Source organism: Varroa jacobsoni, unplaced genomic scaffold (genome assembly GCF_002532875.2).
Source record: "Varroa jacobsoni isolate VJ856 unplaced genomic scaffold, vjacob_1.0 scaffold_1081, whole genome shotgun sequence".
NCBI lineage: Eukaryota > Metazoa > Arthropoda > Arachnida > Mesostigmata > Varroidae > Varroa > Varroa jacobsoni.
In genome coordinates this window covers 23,339-45,103 of record NW_019213983.1, presented here as the reverse complement: position 1 = coordinate 45,103, position 21,765 = coordinate 23,339, and the positions used below count along the sequence as shown (strand labels likewise).

General features: G+C 39.8%; 1 protein-coding gene and 2 long non-coding RNA genes across 6 annotated transcripts in view; 2 read left to right on the top strand and 1 right to left on the bottom strand.

Moving 5' to 3' along the window:
- Positions 1-702: 702 nt before the first annotated feature.
- scramb1 (phospholipid scramblase 1) lies at positions 703-7,378 on the top strand. 3 transcript variants are annotated; one of them, XM_022843893.2, is made up of 4 exons: positions 703-826; positions 3,478-3,751; positions 4,050-4,809; positions 5,983-7,378. In XM_022843893.2, exons 2-3 carry the CDS (start codon positions 3,483-3,485, stop codon positions 4,792-4,794), a joined length of 1,014 nt encoding a protein of 337 aa, XP_022699628.1. In that variant the 5' UTR covers positions 703-826; positions 3,478-3,482; the 3' UTR covers positions 4,795-4,809; positions 5,983-7,378. The 3 variants fall into 3 exon arrangements, with proteins under 3 accessions (XP_022699628.1, XP_022699627.1, XP_086827016.1); XM_022843892.2 differs by having other exon boundaries at positions 4,050-7,378; XM_086970890.1 differs by having other exon boundaries at positions 737-864; positions 4,050-7,378.
- A 9,456-nt stretch (positions 7,379-16,834) lies between these two features.
- Positions 16,835-20,109, bottom strand: LOC111266421 (uncharacterized). Its single transcript, XR_002684081.2, has 2 exons — positions 19,979-20,109; positions 16,835-17,737 (listed from the first exon to the last, which is right to left on the bottom strand). It is a non-coding gene; the product is annotated as an uncharacterized LOC111266421 (long non-coding RNA).
- The window catches only part of LOC111266420 (uncharacterized), an 8,682-nt gene continuing 6,363 nt past the window's right edge, over positions 19,447-21,765 (top strand). Inside the window, exons 1-2 of one of the 2 annotated variants that reach the window (XR_002684079.2) lie at positions 19,447-19,794; positions 20,103-21,369. This is a non-coding gene — a long non-coding RNA (uncharacterized LOC111266420). Of the gene's footprint in view, positions 19,795-20,102; positions 21,370-21,765 lie in introns of those variants that run through there. The other variant, XR_002684080.2, reaches the window with a different exon arrangement.

The following is a 21,765-nucleotide window of genomic DNA, read 5'->3' as shown; positions in this document are numbered from 1 at the left end:
CGGCACTATCCGACAGGCAGGCCGCGCTGGGCCGTCTGCTCGACCGAAGCGAACACCGGTTCAATGAATAACACTGTCAATCGAACAACAGCTCATAGTAGATACATACACGTCTGTAGTCGTCATCGGGTCTGAGAGGGCAGAACAAGAAGAAAACAAGAGATGAAAGAAGGTAGCCGAGAAACGACAGCAGTGTCAGAGCTCATGATGTTACATGGTACAAAGCAAGTGGCTTAAACGGTCAGACCACTATTTCGCGCCCGAACAAAGGCCTCGAGACAGGCGGAGCCACGCTTCATTCAAAAGCGAGTCAGTTGTGACGGGGACTGCAATAACTACAGCATCGAAAAACGCAGCCAATATAGGCACGTACATATGTACAACAGCGGAACCGAACGAACGGCGGCACTAGATCTGCATATTGGCATACTATCCGATATTTCTACTATCATGTGCGTGTTTTGAATATAGTTATTAGCGGAAACACTCGCTGGACGAAACAGGATCTTGAACAACGTTGATTAGATAACATCTGGTGTATGACACGCAGTGCTAAAAGTGTGATATTATTGTTCCGAGCAGCTATGGAGTAAGCCAGTGACGCATCTGAACTTCCGAAAGAAAGTGTGCAATTGTCAGTGTTTCGAATGCGTGTCGTAAGGATATCAATATAAGCCTTCATTTATCACCGTTCACCAGCCTGCTGTAAATTTAGGTAGAGTGATCACATAAAAGGCCTTTTGATAACTGGCAGGTCGTAAGGGCCCTGGTACTGGAAGGCCTCTACGTCCAGCTACGAAGCAAAACTGCTGTGAAGTAAACGCTGGTAAGTGGTGCTTTACCTACGCCGAAATAGCCCAAGTGGTAAGAAATATAGCTACAGCGCATCCCAGCAATGTCAATAAGTGAGAATGCCGCAAATGCTCCGCAAAATGAAAGAGTTTTCAAGAAAGGTCTTTACAATTAAATTATATTTATATCAATGCAGACCAACGATGAGACTCGACAACACTGAGGCATCAATGTTGTACGAACTTGAAAATTCTAATTTAGGAGCTAGTTTTCCTTGCTTGGAACCTAGAGGTTTAAAGTAAATGTTTATGCTAATAATAAGCCTAAATACCTGCATGTTGTCCGTGATTTGGGAATATAAAGAATGAGACCATTTAAAATGTTATACTCTCATGCTGATCGATACGAGCGTCAAAACGGCTTCACTTGTGTATAAGAAATTGGCTTTTGTTTTATTTATAGAAATCTTCAAAAGATTTCTAAAGGGTCTACGAATAGCAGTAAGAAAGCATCTTTGACAGAGCCAATGTTTTTACTGTGCGACCTATCGTCCATTTTGCAATACTATACTATAAATATACAAGTACTATAAATATATATTTGATGTTTTTTCATTTTACTTCTTTCGTTATTTCTAGCTTCGAGGATACAGTGCACGAACGTAGTGATCTATTTGCTTGGTTTTGCGATCAGTATAGTTTATCATGACCAGTTACTGATAAATTGGGGATGTGTACCAAACACGCGCACGTTTCTGAAATGTTTCACGCCATATTGTGTGTAGTTAGCCGAAATGTTAATTTTCAATTGTATACCTACTAGCTGTAGAAAAAAATGATACGCGTGACTGAACAAGTGTGCGGGGCATTTACGCTAGTCACAAAATGTAACTCAAAAAAAATCAGAATGACTATTTTTGTTATTTGGGTCATTTCGGCTGATTTCTGGGAATATGGATTCCAAGTGGTAAACCTGTCTTGGGCATACATGCCTGCGGCAATACATTACAAAATAGTTAGTCCCCGACTAACTCAGCTAACATGTGGAACATTAATTTTGTAAAAGGAACAGGTTTTCGGTAATGAACCGCTTGCTCAGTGTTGAATGATTATCACAGGCGAGGCAAGGTGCTTGGCTCTGGAATTTCTGTGCACATGATACGTTCATTAAAGATGAAATGAGCTAGCTGAGCAATCGCTTACTTAAGTTTCCAGAAAAATCATTATAATTCGAAAAATTTGACGGCGCACTAGACGGTGATATAATAAATTCACGTTACATACACATTGGCTAATTGCTTATTAATATATACTAACAGTTTTATTCTAAAGGCCACTAGAAGCTGACGGTACTTGTGTATTTCGTGCGTGCGTGGAGAGTAGAATTGTATGGGATACAACAATTTTCTCTAAGTACTCTCACATGCCGCAACATTAAACGGAATAACGTATCTAGCAAAGCATGCAGCTCAGATGCTGTATGGACAGAGCTCAATCTGTTGCCTGCAGAGCAACAGACTGCAGCGTCCTAACCATAACCACGACCTATATATATATATATATATATATATATATACACGGGTAGTTGCACTAATCCTCCAACTGTCGCCTGATGCCTTGCGGGCTGGCGTCTTGTTATTAAAGCAAATATTTATATTAACTGTTTCCGTGTTGGATGTAGCGATATGAGTAATACGTAGCTTTACACGACAAATGATTTTTAATAAGCATATTGTCATAGTCTTAAGTAAGCTCTTCACATCGACCGAACTGAGAGTCGACAGAAAAAGCTTCCTAACAGCACCAACTAGCGATAGCTCTTTTACATATTACATTTGAAATTCCTTTACTGGACATGTATTGCAAAATAGGACAAAGTTGAGTAAACAGAGCTCCAGAGTCTGTTGACAGGCAATGGAGGTGCCGTCCAAGAGTTTATTAATTCTTTATCGTGAAAATCGCTATCTTCTCTTTTTACCACCTTTGTTACAGACAGTATTGAAATATTGGCCTTCATGTTAAGTAATTGTTTCCCTCGTATTGGTTGATATAACAGTAAAAACATAAGCACTATAGGTACATATCAAAGAATGAGTTATCAGGGGAACTTTTTGCCAGTTGCTTCTTTTACCATAGATCGATCGAGTGATACCGACACAAAGTAGAACGCATCTCGATAATATAAAATCGAATAATATAAGATAGATATCTGAGTTCCGTGAGCATGAAACAGTAGCAGTGGACGGACACCTACTGTCTAGAACGAAGTAATTTTTAAGGATGATTAGTTATTAAATTATCTTACATTAGGTTGGCAGATGCCAAAACGTACTTTTATCACGTAGCGCAGCTTTCACGTTTCAAAAACGTAACACGCGGTAAAATGATTTTGATATACTTTAGAAACGATGAGTTTTATAGCTGCTACACAAAAAAGTGAATATTTGAAGCAATCCTTAGTTGTTTACACAGCTGTTGAATATAGTATCCTAATACCCGCTACTGCTACCTACTATCTTCTATAAAAGCTTATATATAAAAAAAAAAAAAAGAATATAAAGTAAGCAGCCTTCAATCAATTCAATTTCAAATATATAGCCATGGACTTCCTAATTTTTAAGCTTTAATTTAACTACCTCGTAGGCTTATTAGCTAATATTTCGTTATTTTTGTTACTTCCTTTCAGACATTATGAGTTACAATCAATACGTGAGTGGAGCCGGGTACCCTCAACCCGGAGCTCCGCCACAAGAAACAGCGCCGCCTTACCCAGAGCCGAGCGGCCCTGCACCACTCCCATACTCAGCCCCACAGGGTGGGCCAAATTATCCACCGTCTCAAGGTATGCCGTATCCGCTACCAGGAGGTTCTGCTCCAGGATACTCCCCTTACCAACAGGGTCCAGTTACATATCCTCCGTCTTCGGTTGGACCCGGATATTCTTCACCTGTGCAACCAGGGTAAGTAAAGATCGATGACTGAGCGTTCACCTAAACAACACCGACAGCTTTAACTTTTTTGAGGCCGTATCAACGGTGACAACTGACAAATTGTTTGGTGAAAAGCGATTAATGTATGTACAACAAAAATAAGTTCTACGGCCCGTTAAAAATACACAACTTTCATTTCAGACATAGTACTACAGCAGTCTTTCTATTGTACATCCTGCAAGGTGCGCACACTTTCGTTTAACCCAAATAGCAGTTGCCTAGTATAAATGTCAGTCAGACGTTTATATTTTTGCGTTTTGCGTTGCAGATTCGTGCTCCCAGCTCCGGTCGTGCAACAGCCTGGACCCATGATTCCGGGAAGTATGTCAGGCGTTCCTCCTGGCCTTGAGTATCTGACAGCCGTAGACCAATTGATTATCAAACAAAAGGTTGAACTGCTTGAAGCAGTTGTTGGTTTTGAGACGAACAACAAATATTCGATTAAGAACTCGATGGGCCAAAAAGTCTATGAAGCTACGGAAAAGAACGACTGCTGTACTCGAATGATCTGTGGATCAGTCCGCAGTTTCGACATGAAAATTAAAAATCTACAGGGTAATGAGGTAATGCATCTGTACCGGCCTCTCCGCTGCACGTCATGTTTCTGTCCGTGTTTCCTTCAGGAGATTGAGGTACAGGCACCTCCAGGCATCGTGATTGGATCCGTCAGACAGGAATGGTCTATCCTTTTCCCAAAATTTACTGTCCGTGACGCCCAAGACAACGTTATCTTTCGCATCGAAGGACCACTATGCACAGCTAGTATTTGTGGCGACGTCGAATTCGAGGTGATTTCAGCGCAGACGGGCCAAAATGTCGGTAAAATCTCGAAGCAGTGGTCAGGCCTGTTACGCGAAGCATTCACTGATTCAGACAACTTTGGTATCTCGTTCCCTCTCGATTTGCATGTCCACGTCAAGGCATCATTAATGGCAGCCGCTTTTCTAATCGACTTCATGTTCTTTGAAAAATCGAATAACAAGGAGGAAGACCGACCTGGAATGTTTGATTAACTTCATTTGAATTGGGTAAAATTTCCATTAGATAAGGTTTTTTCGAGCCGAGAATCTGAAATAGACTAAATCAACTTTCTTTTAGATAAATGAGTAGAAAGAAAAACATACTGCGACTGTTATTATACACAAACCGCAGCTGAAATTAAAATGTACTAAGATTCCGTCTTCTGTTTTCAACGATGCAGAGACCATATTTACTTGTGGATGTGTACAAGCGTAGAAGTAGCGGCAAACAAACCAACAACCAGACACAAAAAGACCAATACAGAATATTGGTAATGTTAAACTATTACAATTTGATTGAAAAGCGTACACGGCAGGAACATTGAAATGAAGGTGTATGAATATGTGAAATAGTAGGAACAAGGGATAACAGGAGAAGATGATGTTATGGCTAGGTTAAGTGTGACATTTATCTCTGCGTAGGTGGCATTTTCAAGCTTGCTGTGCAATCGAAAAGACCGAAAAGACGAAGAAAGATATTATGAGTTTGTCACCATTTTCAGTCATTGGACCGAAGGTCAGCTAGTAGCTGGCTACTTCGAACGATAATAGCATAATCTTCATTCGAGTAGATGATGTTATCATTTATGAGTCGTGTTTAATAACATAACCAACTAAACGTAAAGTCTGCCCGGTCACGCTGCGAATGGATCTAGTAACTTTGAGCGTTGAGATAATGGGCATATAAATACACAGACACATTGAAAATATTATGTATGGCTTACGACGCGAGATATGTAGACAATTAAAATCCTATTTAATGTCTAATAGGAATCAGCGAGATAAGCATTGCTGTATTTCGTTCCGTCTTCAAACAACAATAGGCAACATTTGTTCGATTCGGTAAATGGTCTACGGGCAGGGAAATTCAACTTATGCCTTAGAAAGAGAAGTGACTACTTAAGCACAGGTAGTTCCTTCGACAAGTGCTGCCTAGTAGCCAGTCGATAAAACAACTGTATTTATTACTCAAAAATCTAAAATTATATTTATACACTGACCAAAAATTGCATGAAGATATGTCGTATGTGCCGTCTTTCATCAAGTACAACAGTACAGATTTATTGACACTGCTGGTGTACGTAAGAAAATAAGATACTACGGATCCTGTCTTGAATCCGTAGTATCTTGCTATACTATAACATCTATGGCATCTTACTGTGGTGCGAATTCCGTTTTAAGGTGTTTTAAGGGAACCACTCCTATGCGTCGAGCAGTAGATGGATGGCAAGGGACGATTTCCCGACACAAAGGACCGCCGTTAAGCTCTTCGAGTCGCGGTTACCGCTGTCCATTTATGCGCTTGTATGTATATGAGTACGTGCGCATGTGATCCTTCATAACAATGATATCGCGGAATATCTCATTGTAGCTAATTAAATTTAGAATGGGAAAAGCATCTTGTTTTCGATTTGTTTCTGTGTTGTACTCTAACATGTATTGTATAGCACGATATTGTTAAGGGGTGAATCTTAATGTCGTGCACTTTGTGGCAATCTATAGTACAGACGAGCAAAATTATTCCGTCGGTATAAAAAAAAAAAAAAGAATTATTCTTTCTCTTAGGTTAGTGTTACCTTTCAGACTGGCACACATGGCAAGTCTTTCGACAGAGTATCACAGCGTACGAGGGTAACACATATCAAAACATATCAGACGATGCATCGCGGCTTTTTCCACAAAATTTCATTTATATTTCATGTATAATTTCATATACATCTATTCGATTGACTCGTTTGTACTACTAAGTCGGTGTTTGTTTATAATTTAATCAATACGGTGGCAGCGATATCTTAGCATAGGTTCTAGGAGGTGCGTTCATAGATTATGTGTGGCACCAGAAAAAAAAGCCTATCTTGTCTCGAACAAAGCAGCAGACTTATTATGCGGAGGCTGAAGATTTCTCTTAAGGTTATGAACCTAAATCAGCCAATAGCAAATGTTTTTGTGTCGGACCCTACCGGAGCGGCAAACCCTTTTCGTTATGTGAACTCGACAGTTTATCTTATAAAGACGAAATTACTTAATATATACAACGAGGTTTATATATACCTCAACGTGTCCAATACGAATCTTCCTAATAACACAGGCTTCTTCAAACACTTTATCCAAATATCTGCTCACATTTAGATATAGTTTATGTATGAAATAATCCTAATATAACGTTGTCATCCTGTAAAATATAATTAAGTGGAGTAGATGAAAAGGTAAGGTCCATAAAATTTTTATTTATTTATTGGGGTGTTCGATAATGGGTGAGCATCGATTGTGCTTAATATGTCATCAGACGAATCTGATAATTTCACCTTAGGGTTAGTCTGTGTACATCGAATTTATATATAGCCGATGTACGCAGCTATCTGTATTATACACAGTAATGAACAATCGTACATTTACCACACATGGTAGACTCTGGTAAACTTGTTTGGCGTTCCTTTAATTACCTGACTGCTGAAGAATATGCGTTTATTGTGATTACAGCCTCAAGCCACAATACCATAACTATGCTGGTTTTAGCTGGTTATGATGATAATGTAATTGAAGGAAGTCTAAATAAACCGAATTATCGAGAAATGAATCGTGGGTAATGTTTCGTAGTAGTTTTCTTTACTAGCTAGCTGAAGAATATAAATGGTCAACGACCACAATGGCAAGGTATAACATATGTTCCGAATATTGTCAACGTGCTAACTAATACTTTGAGGCCAAATACATTTATCGAGTTTTTTTATGAAATCGCAAAATTGCGGTTGAAAACTCAAAAATGTTCGTATAAATTTTAAAAAAGTTCAATGCAAAATTTGAGAGAAAAATCCAACGCCGAAATAGCGCAGTAGAATTGCCAAAGAATCAATATGGTACATATGCGGGTATGTAAGAAATATTTTTAATGGTATTTCGTCTAACCCATTATAAAAATTATTTTACGTATCGAGCTAGATAAAAGTACATTTGTGTTGGTAAAGACAGAAGGAGACGTACTATACGTAAGTTTTTAGGTGAAGAAAGTAGGTTCATAGTTCTAATCGGTAACTAGTTCTCTTCTAAGCATAAATTCATTGATATCGCTAGTAAGCCCATTTATGTTTGGCCTTATCGAAATCAGCTTCCAGTTCTCCTACACTGTATAGCCTTTACTTGTCGTATCTCTAACAGTAGGCCTTTGACGAGGTGCGATAGAGCAAAATCCGAATTAAAACTGAAAGAGTAAACATTATACATAGCTTATATTCTATCGTGATTCAAACTTAAATGGATTTATCTTTTTTTGCTGGTGAGATGCTGAATACGTGTTTCCGTCTCAGTTAAATGGATGTATCTTTTTTTTTTGCCGGTGAGCTACTAAATACATATTTCCATCTTGCACCCGATGCTACCGCTAGGGATTGTTTTGAACGGCTGAGTTGCATTTGGAAAAGAAACGTGTCTAGGTCGAGAAACCTGCTTGGTCAGAACACCAACCTGACTACGTAAGTTCGACCAGACAGCAGAACTCAACTTCTTTCTAGGTTCTAGATTGTCTAGGCTTGAGCATAGACGGCTTTCGTTTTATGCTGGAATGGTCACGATAGGATTTCGTCGTGTTGTATTCGTTTGGGAAAAAGCTACAGGTGTCAAGTATTTTCGTATTAGAAAAATAGTTTGATCTAAATGCCCTTTGCGGTAACCTAGTAAAATAAGCTTTGATAAAACTACATGGTTTATTGGCATACCTCTGTGACACCTAAATAAGGTTTTTTTTTTGACATTATTGAAGATGTCGTCTAGACAAACGCGGTTTACATACTACTAGCAACATCATTTTCCTAGAAAACTATATCAAACAGTTTCACTTTCATGATCGGCTCATTCGATTGTATCAAAGAGGTCCTTTCGCCGTGTCAGTTCTTAAGCTATGTGGTCGGTCCCCCTTGAGATTTTTGTTGAGTAGGCACTTTAATAAACAAAATGAACCTAGTAAAAGTCAGCGTATGCCATGTGGTAAGCAATCCATTGTTCACCAGAACCTACTTCGGAAATTTTCCCACGTCCTTAGCGTTTGAGATCCATGAGACGTGAGTGAAGTTTTGTTGAGCAGCGTCGTTTTAACAAGATCTCTGCACCGAGTCATAAAGCCCAAGACTGCGTGAAGCTCTAAGGATACCACTACAAGAAGAGTCCAAGGAGCTACTGCTATCGACATGTAGGACTTACTCTTAAGGAAGGGCTTCAAAGTGCAACTTAATGTTACCAACTGCAAGAGGGTAAAGGCGCAAATGCAAGATTTAGCCCGCATTTTAACTTGCGCTCGAAAATAATAACTAGTCGAAAATAATCCAAATATGTCTTGTGCATAAATTATTTGAATGAAACTTATATGTTGTAAATTTGATATTTTGATAGTTTTGTATTTTTGTTAATCAAAATTGAATAATGAACGAATTCAAGTTCGATTGCGGTATTTTATCGGCCGCAGCTTGTTTCTCAACTGATGATGTGCCTTTTTTTGTATTTTGTCTCGCATTAACTATAGGAGAACAAATTTCGGGTATAAATTCCACAGAACTTGATGGGCACTCCGATGTCGATCATATCTGCAAACCTCGTTGCCGTCATCACATTGTGAAGGGTCAACACCATTTGGACCTTGGCACCCCTGACACTCACGAACTAGAATCTGCCATTTGCGACTGCGTCATACCGTGTTACCGTACGGCAAATTTGTGAATTGTTGATCAACCTTGATAAGCTAGTAATATCTGCTACTCTAGCTAGTTTGCTCAAGCATGGCCTTCGTCACCAAATCTCCGAGTAGTAAGACGACCGAGGTCTGATATTCTACCGGCCTCTATTGGCGATGTCGTTGGGCAAACAATTTATATCACTTAGTTATTTAGGCTAGGAAAGCATATATGTATATCAAAAAAAGTTTTGAAGTCTTAATATCTCTGGCTCTATGTGGACTGATAAGCTATTAGCCACATAACCTCTATCGGATTTGCAAGAGATTGAATACGATTTTATGGTTCAAGCATCGTTTGAAAATATAATTTTTCGTAACTCACCAAAAGGATCTTAGACAACTTTCCCCAGCCCGAGAAAGGGCTCGGGTACCATGAGGACCTTATCAGGATGCGCTCTGCATGAAGGACTGTGAGGTACAACTGTTAATGTATAGAGCAATGACCATGTTGTGAGGTAGCAAGATGTACCTTTACTAGCTCTGTATTTCATTAGAACAAACGCTAACCTCGATGCCGCAACATGCCCAACAGGAATGTAGCTACCGAAACATGGAAGCTCTGCTAGGGAAGATTCGTCGCTCTAAAAGCAAACATTCGACAGTAACTGTAAGTACTAAAATGTTTGCGAACTGTCTTTTGTCACCACATATTCACTAATCTGTGCAGTTAATTATTAGTCCCCTTATTGGTTATTATTAATAATTAAAAGCCATTAAAGAAAAAAAGCGAGGCACAGGGCCGAGAAAGATGCAGGAATAATAAAAAAGGAGGACACCATCTGGGGCCGATGGAGAAAGAGAGACGAAAACCCAATTCAAATGAAAATCGGAGAAGCATTTTTTCAAAGGACTGACCGAAGCCAATATGTATCGGGCCTCTATCATTTGATACAAGTCGACCAGTTTATTATCGAACAAGATATTGAGTGATCAGTGGTTGCAAGACTAGTAACAAGTTGTGGCATTAACAAGTTAGAAATTGATATTACTGAAAAAAATAGCAATTGGTTTATTTGCCTGTATTGTGGTGTACGTCGCAAATTTTAGTATAAATATACAGTGGCAGAGAAGTGGTACATCTGTACGCGGGATTCCGCTGCGCGTCATGCTGTCTTTCATGCCGCCTTCAGGAGCTTTGAGTGGAAACGCCGCCGGGTGTCGTGTTTATGATGCCTGCCGCGGCGTAAATATTCTCTATGGGAAAATTATTCACATATAATATGTGAATGTATAGGAACCAATAAACAAATTCATGGTCGACAACAGCGCAAAATCATTAGGAAGAGCTCTCACGTAGTTTCTGAGGACAATAAATATTAGAGAACTCTGAGGATCCGATCCGGTCTGTAGCAAAGATACACATATATCATAATTAGGAAAAAAACCCACTTTGGCGCGATCCGAGCTAAAGTGACAGGAGACTATAAACTAGTTCAGACCTCGATTGATCAACGCCAATCGCCAAACTGGAGAACCTGTGATACTTGTGTACTGCTATTATCGTATAAAAATTAGAAAGAAGCTCACCAGTTTATTTTCGAAAATACAGAGAAAAAGTTGTAAAGTGTATTGTTATTAATATAATAAGTATTTTTGCCTCAATCTCGTTTAGCGCTTAAATGTATATTTATGGTTCACGGAATTCGTCGTGCACGAGGCATCAAAGATTAACAATAATAAATAGATATATGAGATTATAGCCAATTTTCTATGTCAATATCAGAGATATGGCTGCTTACTTCCCACTGAGACGTCGTAACCAAACGGCGGAAACGTCAATTTATTTTGAACAGTATTATTTACTGCTTTTTGCTTATCGTGGGGTCATTTGGCTTCCATGGGTACGCTTTAGGCTATAAGACGGAGTAGGTGGCACCGTGTTTATGGTTTCGAACAATACATGTGCTCTACCCCATACAATATAATATTGATTTAATTATCGAGGTCCAGAGGATTTTTTGGAAAAGAGTACTAAAGCTGCTGGAGATACTTTATTTTTATATGGAGTGCATTGCTCCACGGAATTCCATTTTATGCTTTACGCACACATTGGATAATGTATGCCTATAATTTTGGAAAGTAATTGTTGCACAAACAAGCCACTTAGCGCCGTTTTATATCGGCACATTAAATACGTTTACCGCAGTTTCTAGTTGTAACAAATAATTGTCTCCCTATCATCATTCCCTTTTGTAGGAAGCCTCCTTGCTCTCTGAAAGGGTAGTAGCGTGCGCGGCAAAGAGGTGGTCTATGGTGACAGAGATAGCGGTTTTGAATCTCCCGTTCCAATAGGGCACGGCACGGCACGGCACGGCACCGCCATAATGGAAATATATTAGTTCACCTATCCGCATTTGCTCGATTAAGTTAATTCAAACTGTCGATTTAGGCACGCGCCAGGCCTTACCACGTGTCTGAAGAGGATTAGCAGCTCAGAACCCCACGATACTGTCAGCCAATGTCGGGCTGTAGCGTATAATCGAAGCGAAGGAAAGAACCATTAGGAGGGACACATCGAGGTAACTAACCCTTTATTATTCCAATCGTGTTAAAGCAGCAAGCAAATCCCTTGAAGTACGCTGTTTGAATTTTCAGATACGGTTGCTCGACCGAACTTTCATACTTTGCACATTAACTTACCTCACAAACTGAGTTGAAAGCTATGGTAAACGATAACAATTTGCGCATTTTGAAAAGCATCGTCGTATCGGATCGTGGTTGGTATCTCGATGTAAATTAGATTACTAGTAACATATAATTGCTCCCATTTTTCTATTTGACATTTAAGAAGTTCCAGCTAATTGATATGGCCGGTGCTCTGTTCGTTGGCTTCAGCTTGACACAATTTTTCGTGATATACACTTTGACTTATACTTCAGGTGGCTATGTGAAGTAACTGAATTAATTAATTGATAGTTTAGTTATGTGTTCTATTGCGCAAATTACTTCAGTCTATCTCCTACTAGTATGCATAGATATACTCACTAAAATATCAAGCTTGATACAAGTAAGGCTATACAAGTTGGAATTTTTGAGCCGCTATACAGTTTTGTACTGAGCCGCTTTCGCTTTGCTATAATTGTGCCGAAGGTACATTGCTTATAGTTCGAGTCCAACTTGATTGCGTAGTCGTGGTCTCAGAAATGCTGAATTTGGCGTCGGTGTGATCAAAGATCCCATAAGTCACTGTAACAGCTTTGGTACTGGTATGAATACTGTGCAACACTCGTCTGAAATTCATCGTTCATATTGGAAGATAGGTTGTTGACTTGACGCTGAGATACGGCAATTTTGCACATCCTGTAAATTTGAGCTTCGCTAAACGTAGTTTGCGTTTGCTTTGGTGGCTATTATATTCAGCATTAGCTGGTTAGATTTATATTATCGCTGGTAAGATTACTTGTACTTGTAAAAAAAAACTTAACGTACAGAACGAGTTACATGTACCTTTAGTTCAATTTTCCCCAATCGTCAATACCTTTCTTCTAACAAACGTGAGAGGTTAAAACCAGGAGTGAGTCGTGAAAATTTTACTTTTCTAGTTATAATCGATATCTTACGTACAGCTCGATGACGCAGTAGGAACAATTTCTTACCGTTATTTACGGCTACCGAATGGCTAGACCAGTTCTTGGCAGAACCGCCGTTTGGGTGTGATACAGGCTGCTACAATAGTGTTTCAGTACAGCGGAAGTAGATACCTGAGCCAAATCAATTTTTACCTCAAAATTAACTTCGACCACGAGCCGTGTCCAAAATTGGTACCAGCTAATATGTGCTATGCTAAGGGTGGGCCGATGCTGCCAGTAAATATTATCTAATGTTTATTCTCCAATTTTCGTTTATCATGGAAACTTATGAGCGAATCATTAAATCGTTCATCTTACGGATTGCGTTGTTACCTTAAACTCTACAGGGTGGGCCACAAAATAGGACAAATCTAGAAACGGAAGTAGATTTCCGGTTTATAGAGGTGCTGCTTGAACTGCAAGCTTACTTTTTCTACAATTGTGAACTTCGTTCCGTGTATTTCGTTTTAGTGGTAATAATAGGTACCACAGTGTAATCTGTAGATCAAACGCAGGTTTAAACGGTCTCCTCACACATAGCCGATGCAAAGAACTATTTGTATTCTGGTACATTTGACAAATGACGATTCACGTGATGGGCTTTGGAAAGCTATCGGGTGTGTGCAGTGGCCAAACTGAACAGACACCCGGATGAGATCGGTCATCTTTTCGGAGCGGAACATGGCGGCGAGGGTTCAACTGTTTGTTGTATATTCCGTGGAAGTTTAACTGGGCGTTTCCGGTGGACGAGAATAGTTTCTCTTGTAGAAGGCGAAGAAGCTGCTTTTTTTAATACGGGTCTAAAATATGGATTAAAAAGTAAGTTTCATAGTTGCTATCTATTTCTTCTTTCACCTTCATTATCGCGGCATTGTCGTGCGTCAAAATTCATAATAGTAGTTCACAATAATGAATTGCTTCTTTATGCAAAAGGTTGCTGAAGCAGTTTAATCAGTCTTACGCTTTTCATTGGAGTAGTTGCGTACGTGTGGCATTTTGGAGAACACAATCGGTTGGTAGCGAATATTAGAAGTTAACAGGATCAATGTGTTACCTTTTTGGATCGAATTTTTATTTACTTGAAAAAAAATTAACATTTTGTACAGCTGAATTGTTTCATGGAATAGTATGCAGGGGTACTTGGACTAATTCTTGGAGACATACGGTGTCCTCTGCTGGAAAGCGAGCCAGCAAATTACATCATGCATCTTCGGTCCCGCCTTAGCTTCCACGAGAATCAACGCAGCTTCAGTACATGCTTCATCCGCAGCATCCAGCACCATCTGGCGTTAATAGAAATATTATAATATCTATAACTGTTCGCGCATTTTCGTTCTAGTTTCGTTCTATAAACAGTCGCCGCCAGGCCTCGGTGTTTTTTCCTTAAATCGGCATGATAACTTATTTAGTACTACTACTATAGATTTGATTTTAAACATGTATTCGCCGAAACCCATAAGTAGATTTTTAATTCATTGCGCATCATCATAGCAGGACTGCTTTTCCATCCGGAGCATACAAAAGCTGCATGGATAGTTTTTCTTATGAGACCTGCGGAATCTGAACAAGGGACCCTGCGCCGCTGAGGAGATCAGCCCGGAGTTTACGGTAGACAATTACTGGTCGCTGTCCAGACAGAATTTCAAGTAAAAGAATATCGTCAGAGACAGGCGTGATTTGGAAGCGACTAAACACTACTGAAATCTGTTGGATTTTCGGTTCTATTACTTCATCGACATGAATCACAATTGTGTCAGGTCTCCGAAAGTGTGGCCACAGTGTACTGTAACCGATGGCGCATGCTGCAACTTGGTATTATCTGTCAGACTGAAATGAAGTGCCACAGGGCAGAATTTCACGAACTTCGATGAAAACTGAACGGAAGACGATGCGGGAGATAGAGGTTTAAATTTTTTTTTAGCGTATTAATTTTAACGAGCAAGTCACGCAAAAAATCGTTCTATAGACAGGCAACCTGTATGAACTGATATTTAAATTTATGACTCCATCCTTTATTGCCCGCGTCGCACGATCCTCTAACAGACAATGTGCATGCCCTTCTTTGGCAGCGGTTCCCTGAAACGATATTTAGCGACGATTTTTGATGGCGGCTACAGGGCAATTACCGGTTCCTATTAACTAGATAGATTGCCCTGTTGTTTTCTATATTACGCGTCATTATTAGTGTCACTACAACACCTGCGGGAGTTATGTGGTTAGGAGCAAATTATGGCCGAAATATTGTACAGAGTTCGCTACAGGCTGAACAAAATTGTCGTGGTGCTTTGGAAAAAGTTTCCGGCTAGCAATCCTCTCTGGTTGAATTTTCATAGTGCGAGGTGTAAACTTACAGCACAAAATGAACTAAGATAAATTAAGAGAACCTATCGACTGGTTCTAAGGGCTTTGCAGTTTACCTACTGTTTTCTAAGTTCGAGTACGCTTGTTCTGCGGCTCAAAGAACGGTTTCGTCTATATATAGTATAAGATACAAGAAGCCCAACAACTTGACATTTTACCAAATACTACTGGAAACTGCAGAAAAAGCACTTACTAGTACATGCTACATAGCTGCATTCGGCTTGAGTGCTACGGCGGTGAGCGGGGTAAGGTACCCGATTCGCAATGACATTGTCCAGAAGCCTCCCGCTAAAATTGAGGTTTGACGCTTTTTTCCTCACGTGTCTGTAGTGTCACGTTTGATGTGTGCCGCTGTAGTTTTTATCGATAACATTTTCAAAGGGCTTTTTGATACGCTTCAATGCTTAACGGGACGGCGAAAGTTTCAATTGCTAGCAGAGGCAATTTCTATAAATATTACACACATCGATATAGGGGAGCTGGTCCTAATGTTTACATGCTTTTGCACGGCCGTTCCTGACAGGTTTCATATGTGAGAGACATGGTGTTGGCCGGTGTACTTTTAAGCAGAGAATGCCAACGTTGGTTCAATGATAACTACCAACTGAATAGGTTAGCGGCCCTTGCGCCAAAAGTCCTCACACGTGACGTTTCTGTTTCATGCTGTTGGTATATATTGGCCCACAACTTGCATCGCGGCTTGCAGTCAAGCCGAAACACTTGAGCAGGAGGTAAACTTAACCATTAAGCATTGATTTCATCGAAGCTACAGTCCCAATTGCCGGCAATTCGACAAAACACGAAGAACCAGATATAGACAAACTACCAGGCAGCGATTGTTCGTGATGATGTATGTTTTATATTGGTTTTTCAAACAAGTGTCAATTATTAATCTGTATAGAGAATGACAAAAATTACTCTAATTCGTGCAGATATGCCACAATCAGGATGATAGATTTCCTTGTTGCTACAGCAAAGCAAAAACAATTAATTGCCTTCCTGTAACCTTTGTCGGAAGATTTTCTGTATAAAGAAAGATTTGTATAAATGGCAGGTACAAAGAATAGAGAATATTTCCACATTTTTGGTAGACTGATCAGCCCTTTAAAGGCGCTCCGGTAAGTGGTCGTGCTTGTGATGTCCAAAAGTTGACCCAACTTGCAGGCCAAATTGAATACACTCAGTAGAATATTTTGCCTATTCAATTGGTAAGAAGTTTTCGTTTGCTGTCCGTTCTAGTGAGCTAGCAAGGTTCCCTCTTGTTTTTAGGCTCCTGCCAATAAGTAATAGCGAAATATTTGGTTTAAAGGAAATTGCGCATTCCGTGAAACTAAACATCAAGGCAAATTAGCAAAGGGACAACGATAGAACAGACAATGTCTTTCACCAATAGATTTTTAGCAGATTTTTATTAAATATTTAATTATTACCTTCAATGAGCATCAGTCAAGCCCATTTCTACTATTATGGTATTTTTTCTGAGGTATGTGTATGTACCTTCATTCACATGTGATATAATATAGTATAATATTAGATGATGACACGTTCGTGATTCTCCAAGTTCTTGTATGGGTCCTGTCGTAGCTCGCATCTATTCCTGGCGATAAATGGTAACATCTGCGTGCATACCACCCACCCTCCGACGAAATAGCTCGTCCCACATAGAAGGACAACAGTTTGTTATAGCATATATACACTTATTAGTTTTCGTTAAAGGAAACGTTTCGGGAGATGGCTGCTTGAAGATCTAATTGTTTCTCGAGCCGCCTAGATACAGCCGACTGAAGCTTTAGCAAAGCTTATCACATTAAATCATCTTAAACATATGTAAACATAGTGCAGTTCCGTGAGAATTTTCGATTGAGTTATGGAAAACCATTTGGACACTTGCTTGGCTAATGTCGGTTGCAACATACTCATCGGCCAACCACTGACCGCTCACAGATCTGGCAGGCTTTCAGGAGCGGACAGATTATCCAAGATGTTTATATCTATCCTAGACAGGGCTTTCTAATGCGTGCGCCAGTTTCCTAATTCATCACCACAGTTGGTAGATTCTCACTTTACTCGAATACAGCTTCGACGAAAGGGATTCAGTGCCACAGGGACCAAACGGCATAAGAGCCGACGTTGTCATAACTGCTTCAGCGTCTCTGGCTTGAGCAGATTTGTGCTATTGGGATGAGTGTTGCCGCCCAGTGTATGTGGCCTCGCACAATAAGAGACGAATCCTGCTGTTGCTAGTAGAAGTGAGCTTCGGTTACGCAGGAATATGCCGCAGCTGCTGTAAACAGGAGTATAAAAAGAGTACAATTGAGAGTGGAGGCGGATTTAAAAAATCAAAGCAATGGCGTCAGAGTAAATCGTTAGCGTCGGAGCACCCAAATGTTTAGCAACTAAAGTGGTAGAGAGGGCCGGAGCTTCTAGTTAAACTACTAGTTTTTTAGCAAACAATTAAAACTACTGGGTCAAGTGAACGAAAACAGCAAATGTGGAGTAAGTCATCGAAGAGATAAGCAATTTTTGGTAGTCTCACATGTAGTTCCGGTATAGTTATCTTAAGCTGCAAATGTGGTCGTCTACTTTGTTAGCAATGTTACCCAGCAGCCTTAGCTGCCCAGTTGTCCATTTTGCCTAATACTATTATTAGGATTATGTCCGACACGACAAACGTTTGTTTGTCGGTCTATATTCATTTGTAGCGAAAAGGCGAATATCTAGAAATCGCGTTTTTCATTCAACACATGGTAAACATAGACGCCTGTTTTTTGTTGATGTGGCTGGCCATTTGTGCCTCTCCTAACTTACGGTCGTCCATCGAACTTTAAACAATCAATACTAAATAATATTCTATTAACTTATCGACATAAATTTCACAAAAATAAACTTTGGTATGAGAAATTACGTGCGATCATCCAGTTGTTGGACTTACCTGTACAGCGATTTATTGGATATTTAGAATGAAACAAATAATGTGAATTTTATGACTGCCAAATTGCGAATGGGAGGTCAACCAACAAAAACGAACCAGGCCTTTACACACATACATATCTGTAATTTATGTGACCATCACAAACACTTGTCGCTTGTTGCAATATTAAGCTTGACTACAAGAGTCATTTTGTTAATGATAATACAGGCCCAACGCGGCGCCTTGAACACTTCAGAGATCGCTTCATATTGCATTATAACCGTTACGATTTTCTACGGCAGTCGTAGCACAAGGCCTTGCTTAACATGATTAGGTTTTACAGTCAAGAGATCCTTGAGTGTCAACGGCAGTAAGCAGCAGATCGTTCCATTAACGATCTCGAGGTGTTTATCCGATACGAATATGGTTCCTTCCCTGTAACAATGGTACTATCGATATGGTGCTACCTTGTAGTTGAATTGCTAAGGCTCTTGTTAAAAACTTATTTAATACACTGATATAAATTTGTCCACCGAATATATATCAGGAAATGCTAAAGACATCTGCGCAGAACTTCGCAAAAAGGTGAGCCATATGAATAAAACGAGTGATAGAAGCAATCTACCACTCGTTTCCCTGAACTCGGATTTAGACTTGTGAGGCAAAACCTAATCAAGAAACAGTGACCCAGTTAGTTCAGTCTATATGCTACAAGTAATCATCTACCTCAAGATGGTCGTTATGGTGCTACAAGACCACAATAAACAGACCATTCTCTGGAGTGCACATTAAACTACTTTCATCTTTTTTAAGATACCGAATGTCTAAGGGAACTATGCATGTACCCATATAAAAGAAAGTGATTTACAATATTACGTTACCAATTACAACGTTGGCGAAAGCTTCATACCATTACTCGTCTATAAGATCACCCTAACGATTTGGCCCTATTTGAGCAAAAATTTATTTGGGCTTGACGTCGGGTAGGTAAGCTTAAATAATAATAATAATACTTGTGAAAGTTGTAAAATTTCACTGCAAGTCTATTTAAATATCAGCCATATATAATTTAGTGTTTAGTTTAAGGAAATCATTTGTTCAGCATTGTCACGGAGGCGTATTATGTGCCTGATGTCAGTGAAATTCATGTGGTACAATTTGAGGGTGCGTAACACTCGCAGTGGTGATTTTTTTTGCTTACAAGAACTCCGTGGCGTTAGTGTCCTCTTAAGTAACCGATTCTCGTGTCCGATCTAATCTAGTACATAATGTTCTTCCAATCGCACATGAATTTTAAGCGTATTTGTAGATGATGGTAGAAGTGATGGGTACGGTCGAGGTCTGGCAAGCGGCAATAAACGTATAATAGAACAGCTGTGTACTACCAGTGACGCTCTCCCGATGACTTTGTCGCTGTCTACCTTTCACACGTAAGTTGATTTTTTTTCCTCCAAGTCAGCTTATTCGCGTCGGCAAATCCAATTAGTTAAAAAGCAACATCGTTCCATTTATCAAGGGTTACGAATAAACAGAATCATCAGAAGTTTTTTCCCAAATATAAAGTTTCCTATGCTAAGAGTTAGTTCTTAATAACATTAGTGGCATAATATTTACCAAATATGTAGCCCGTCGTGAAGATTACTATTGCAGCAGGAAACGTCCTATAGCGCCTCACGTCCATGTCCCGTAATTACTATGCTAAAATTACGCCTAGGTTACGTCAAGCCTTCTCTTCTAGGTTCTCTATCGTTGATTGGCGAAGAAGAATCGAAACGTCGACTAGTAGAACCAAGCAACTTTCAAGGAGCAGCAATAAAACATTGAGCTGTTACCCAACGAGTACGAGACACTCGCCAGAAACATTGGCCGACCACATCGTTACTGCAGCTAAACGAACCCATACGCTGAGCTGCCCTTGCACCACCCGGACATGCCGAGCAAACCACACAAGGTCTCTGAAACAGCAAACTCCTGTGACGCAGTACTGTTATCAAGTACTGGAATGGAGAGCCGTAACAGAATTCAGAATGCGAACCAAAATTGCGCCCTAAATATTATATTGGCCGGCAGGCGCTCTCACGTACACATATCGAGAAGGGCCAGGCCACGGAAAGGAGGTCGAAACGCTAAAATCTGTAGTGTGTTGTTCAAAGTCGGCACAGCGTTATATAACTGGAACTGTTACCGTTTCGCCAGTTGCTACCTAAGCCAAAAGTCTAGTCGATCTGGTCATTAGTTAGAATAGTAACTTGCATCATGTTTAAGAAATAATCTGTGAAACATAAGCGCGAGACAATGGCGATTCATAATTCTATCAAATGTACTGCGAATAAAAAATTCGCATAAAAATAAGCCCAATTGCACGTGATACTGGCAAAATAATTGGGATAGCATAATGCTCAATGCAAATGGTCCTTCCTTCTTTCTTTCTGCTTGTGCGTGCTACCTACAGCTAACCAGTTAAAATTACAATATTTTATAGCAGTTTACTCATTGGATAAAAAAATATACCAGGGTCCATGCTCTAAGGCTCGAGTACTTGAGTTGTGTAGCACTCGTTAATCTGTGCAGCGAGGAGACGAAGATCTACCATATGTGTACCATGCATATGTAATCAATTTGCACACGCTCTACGACAATATTTGCTATGTTTGTGCATACCAATGGAAGTCAGCGGAAGGATTTTCTATTTTTATTGAACGTCTGACGCTTACATACTGAAGAGTGCACAGTTTCGAGTGAGGGCGTTGTGCTGCTAATGTAACAAAAACAAGATGACCACGTGCCACACCCACCGATCACTGCTGTACAGGATAATTGCAAAAACACAGACGAATGCAAAACGCTAAGTATCACGATGCCTATAGGGAGCGACTTTAAGCATAACAATAAAAATCAATACAACTCAATGGCAGCCACGTCAAGCTGCAATATCTGAGTTTTGGGACAATGAATGTGACAAAAGATGTCCCGACTTGGCCAAAAAATTACGACGGAGGAACGAGGTACGTAAGGTTTTGATCATCATACCATTAGAAAAAGATGGTAATTTTGTACTGCGTTTTATTACATAGAACAGCTTTAATCGCGGTAACCAGCGGATACGGTACGTTGATAGGCACCTCATTGACGTAATCACGTGCTTTGAAATTCAGCAATCTCTGGATACTATGGGTTTGGAACGCCTTTCTCATAATAACACTCCCTGTTTTTATTTTTATTTGCGTACTCCTATATAATAATCGTGCCAATAACAGCGTCCGCTGACTCAATTGTACATTGAGCCGATATAACGAAACGGAGTACATAAGGAGAAATTACTAAAATACAGGATACTATTACGTGAGCGTAATGTGGTCAAAGGTAAAAAATAATTTCTAAAAACAAATCTGGGATTATAT

Excerpts from the sequence above, each read along its gene's own strand:
- scramb1 (XM_022843893.2), top strand. The coding sequence starts at position 3,483 with ATGAGTTACAATCAATACGTGAGTGGAGCCGGGTACCCTCAACCCGGA. Across the intron at positions 3,752-4,049 it reads TCTTCACCTGTGCAACCAGG|ATTCGTGCTCCCAGCTCCGG; the intron begins GTAAGTAAAGAT and ends TTTGCGTTGCAG.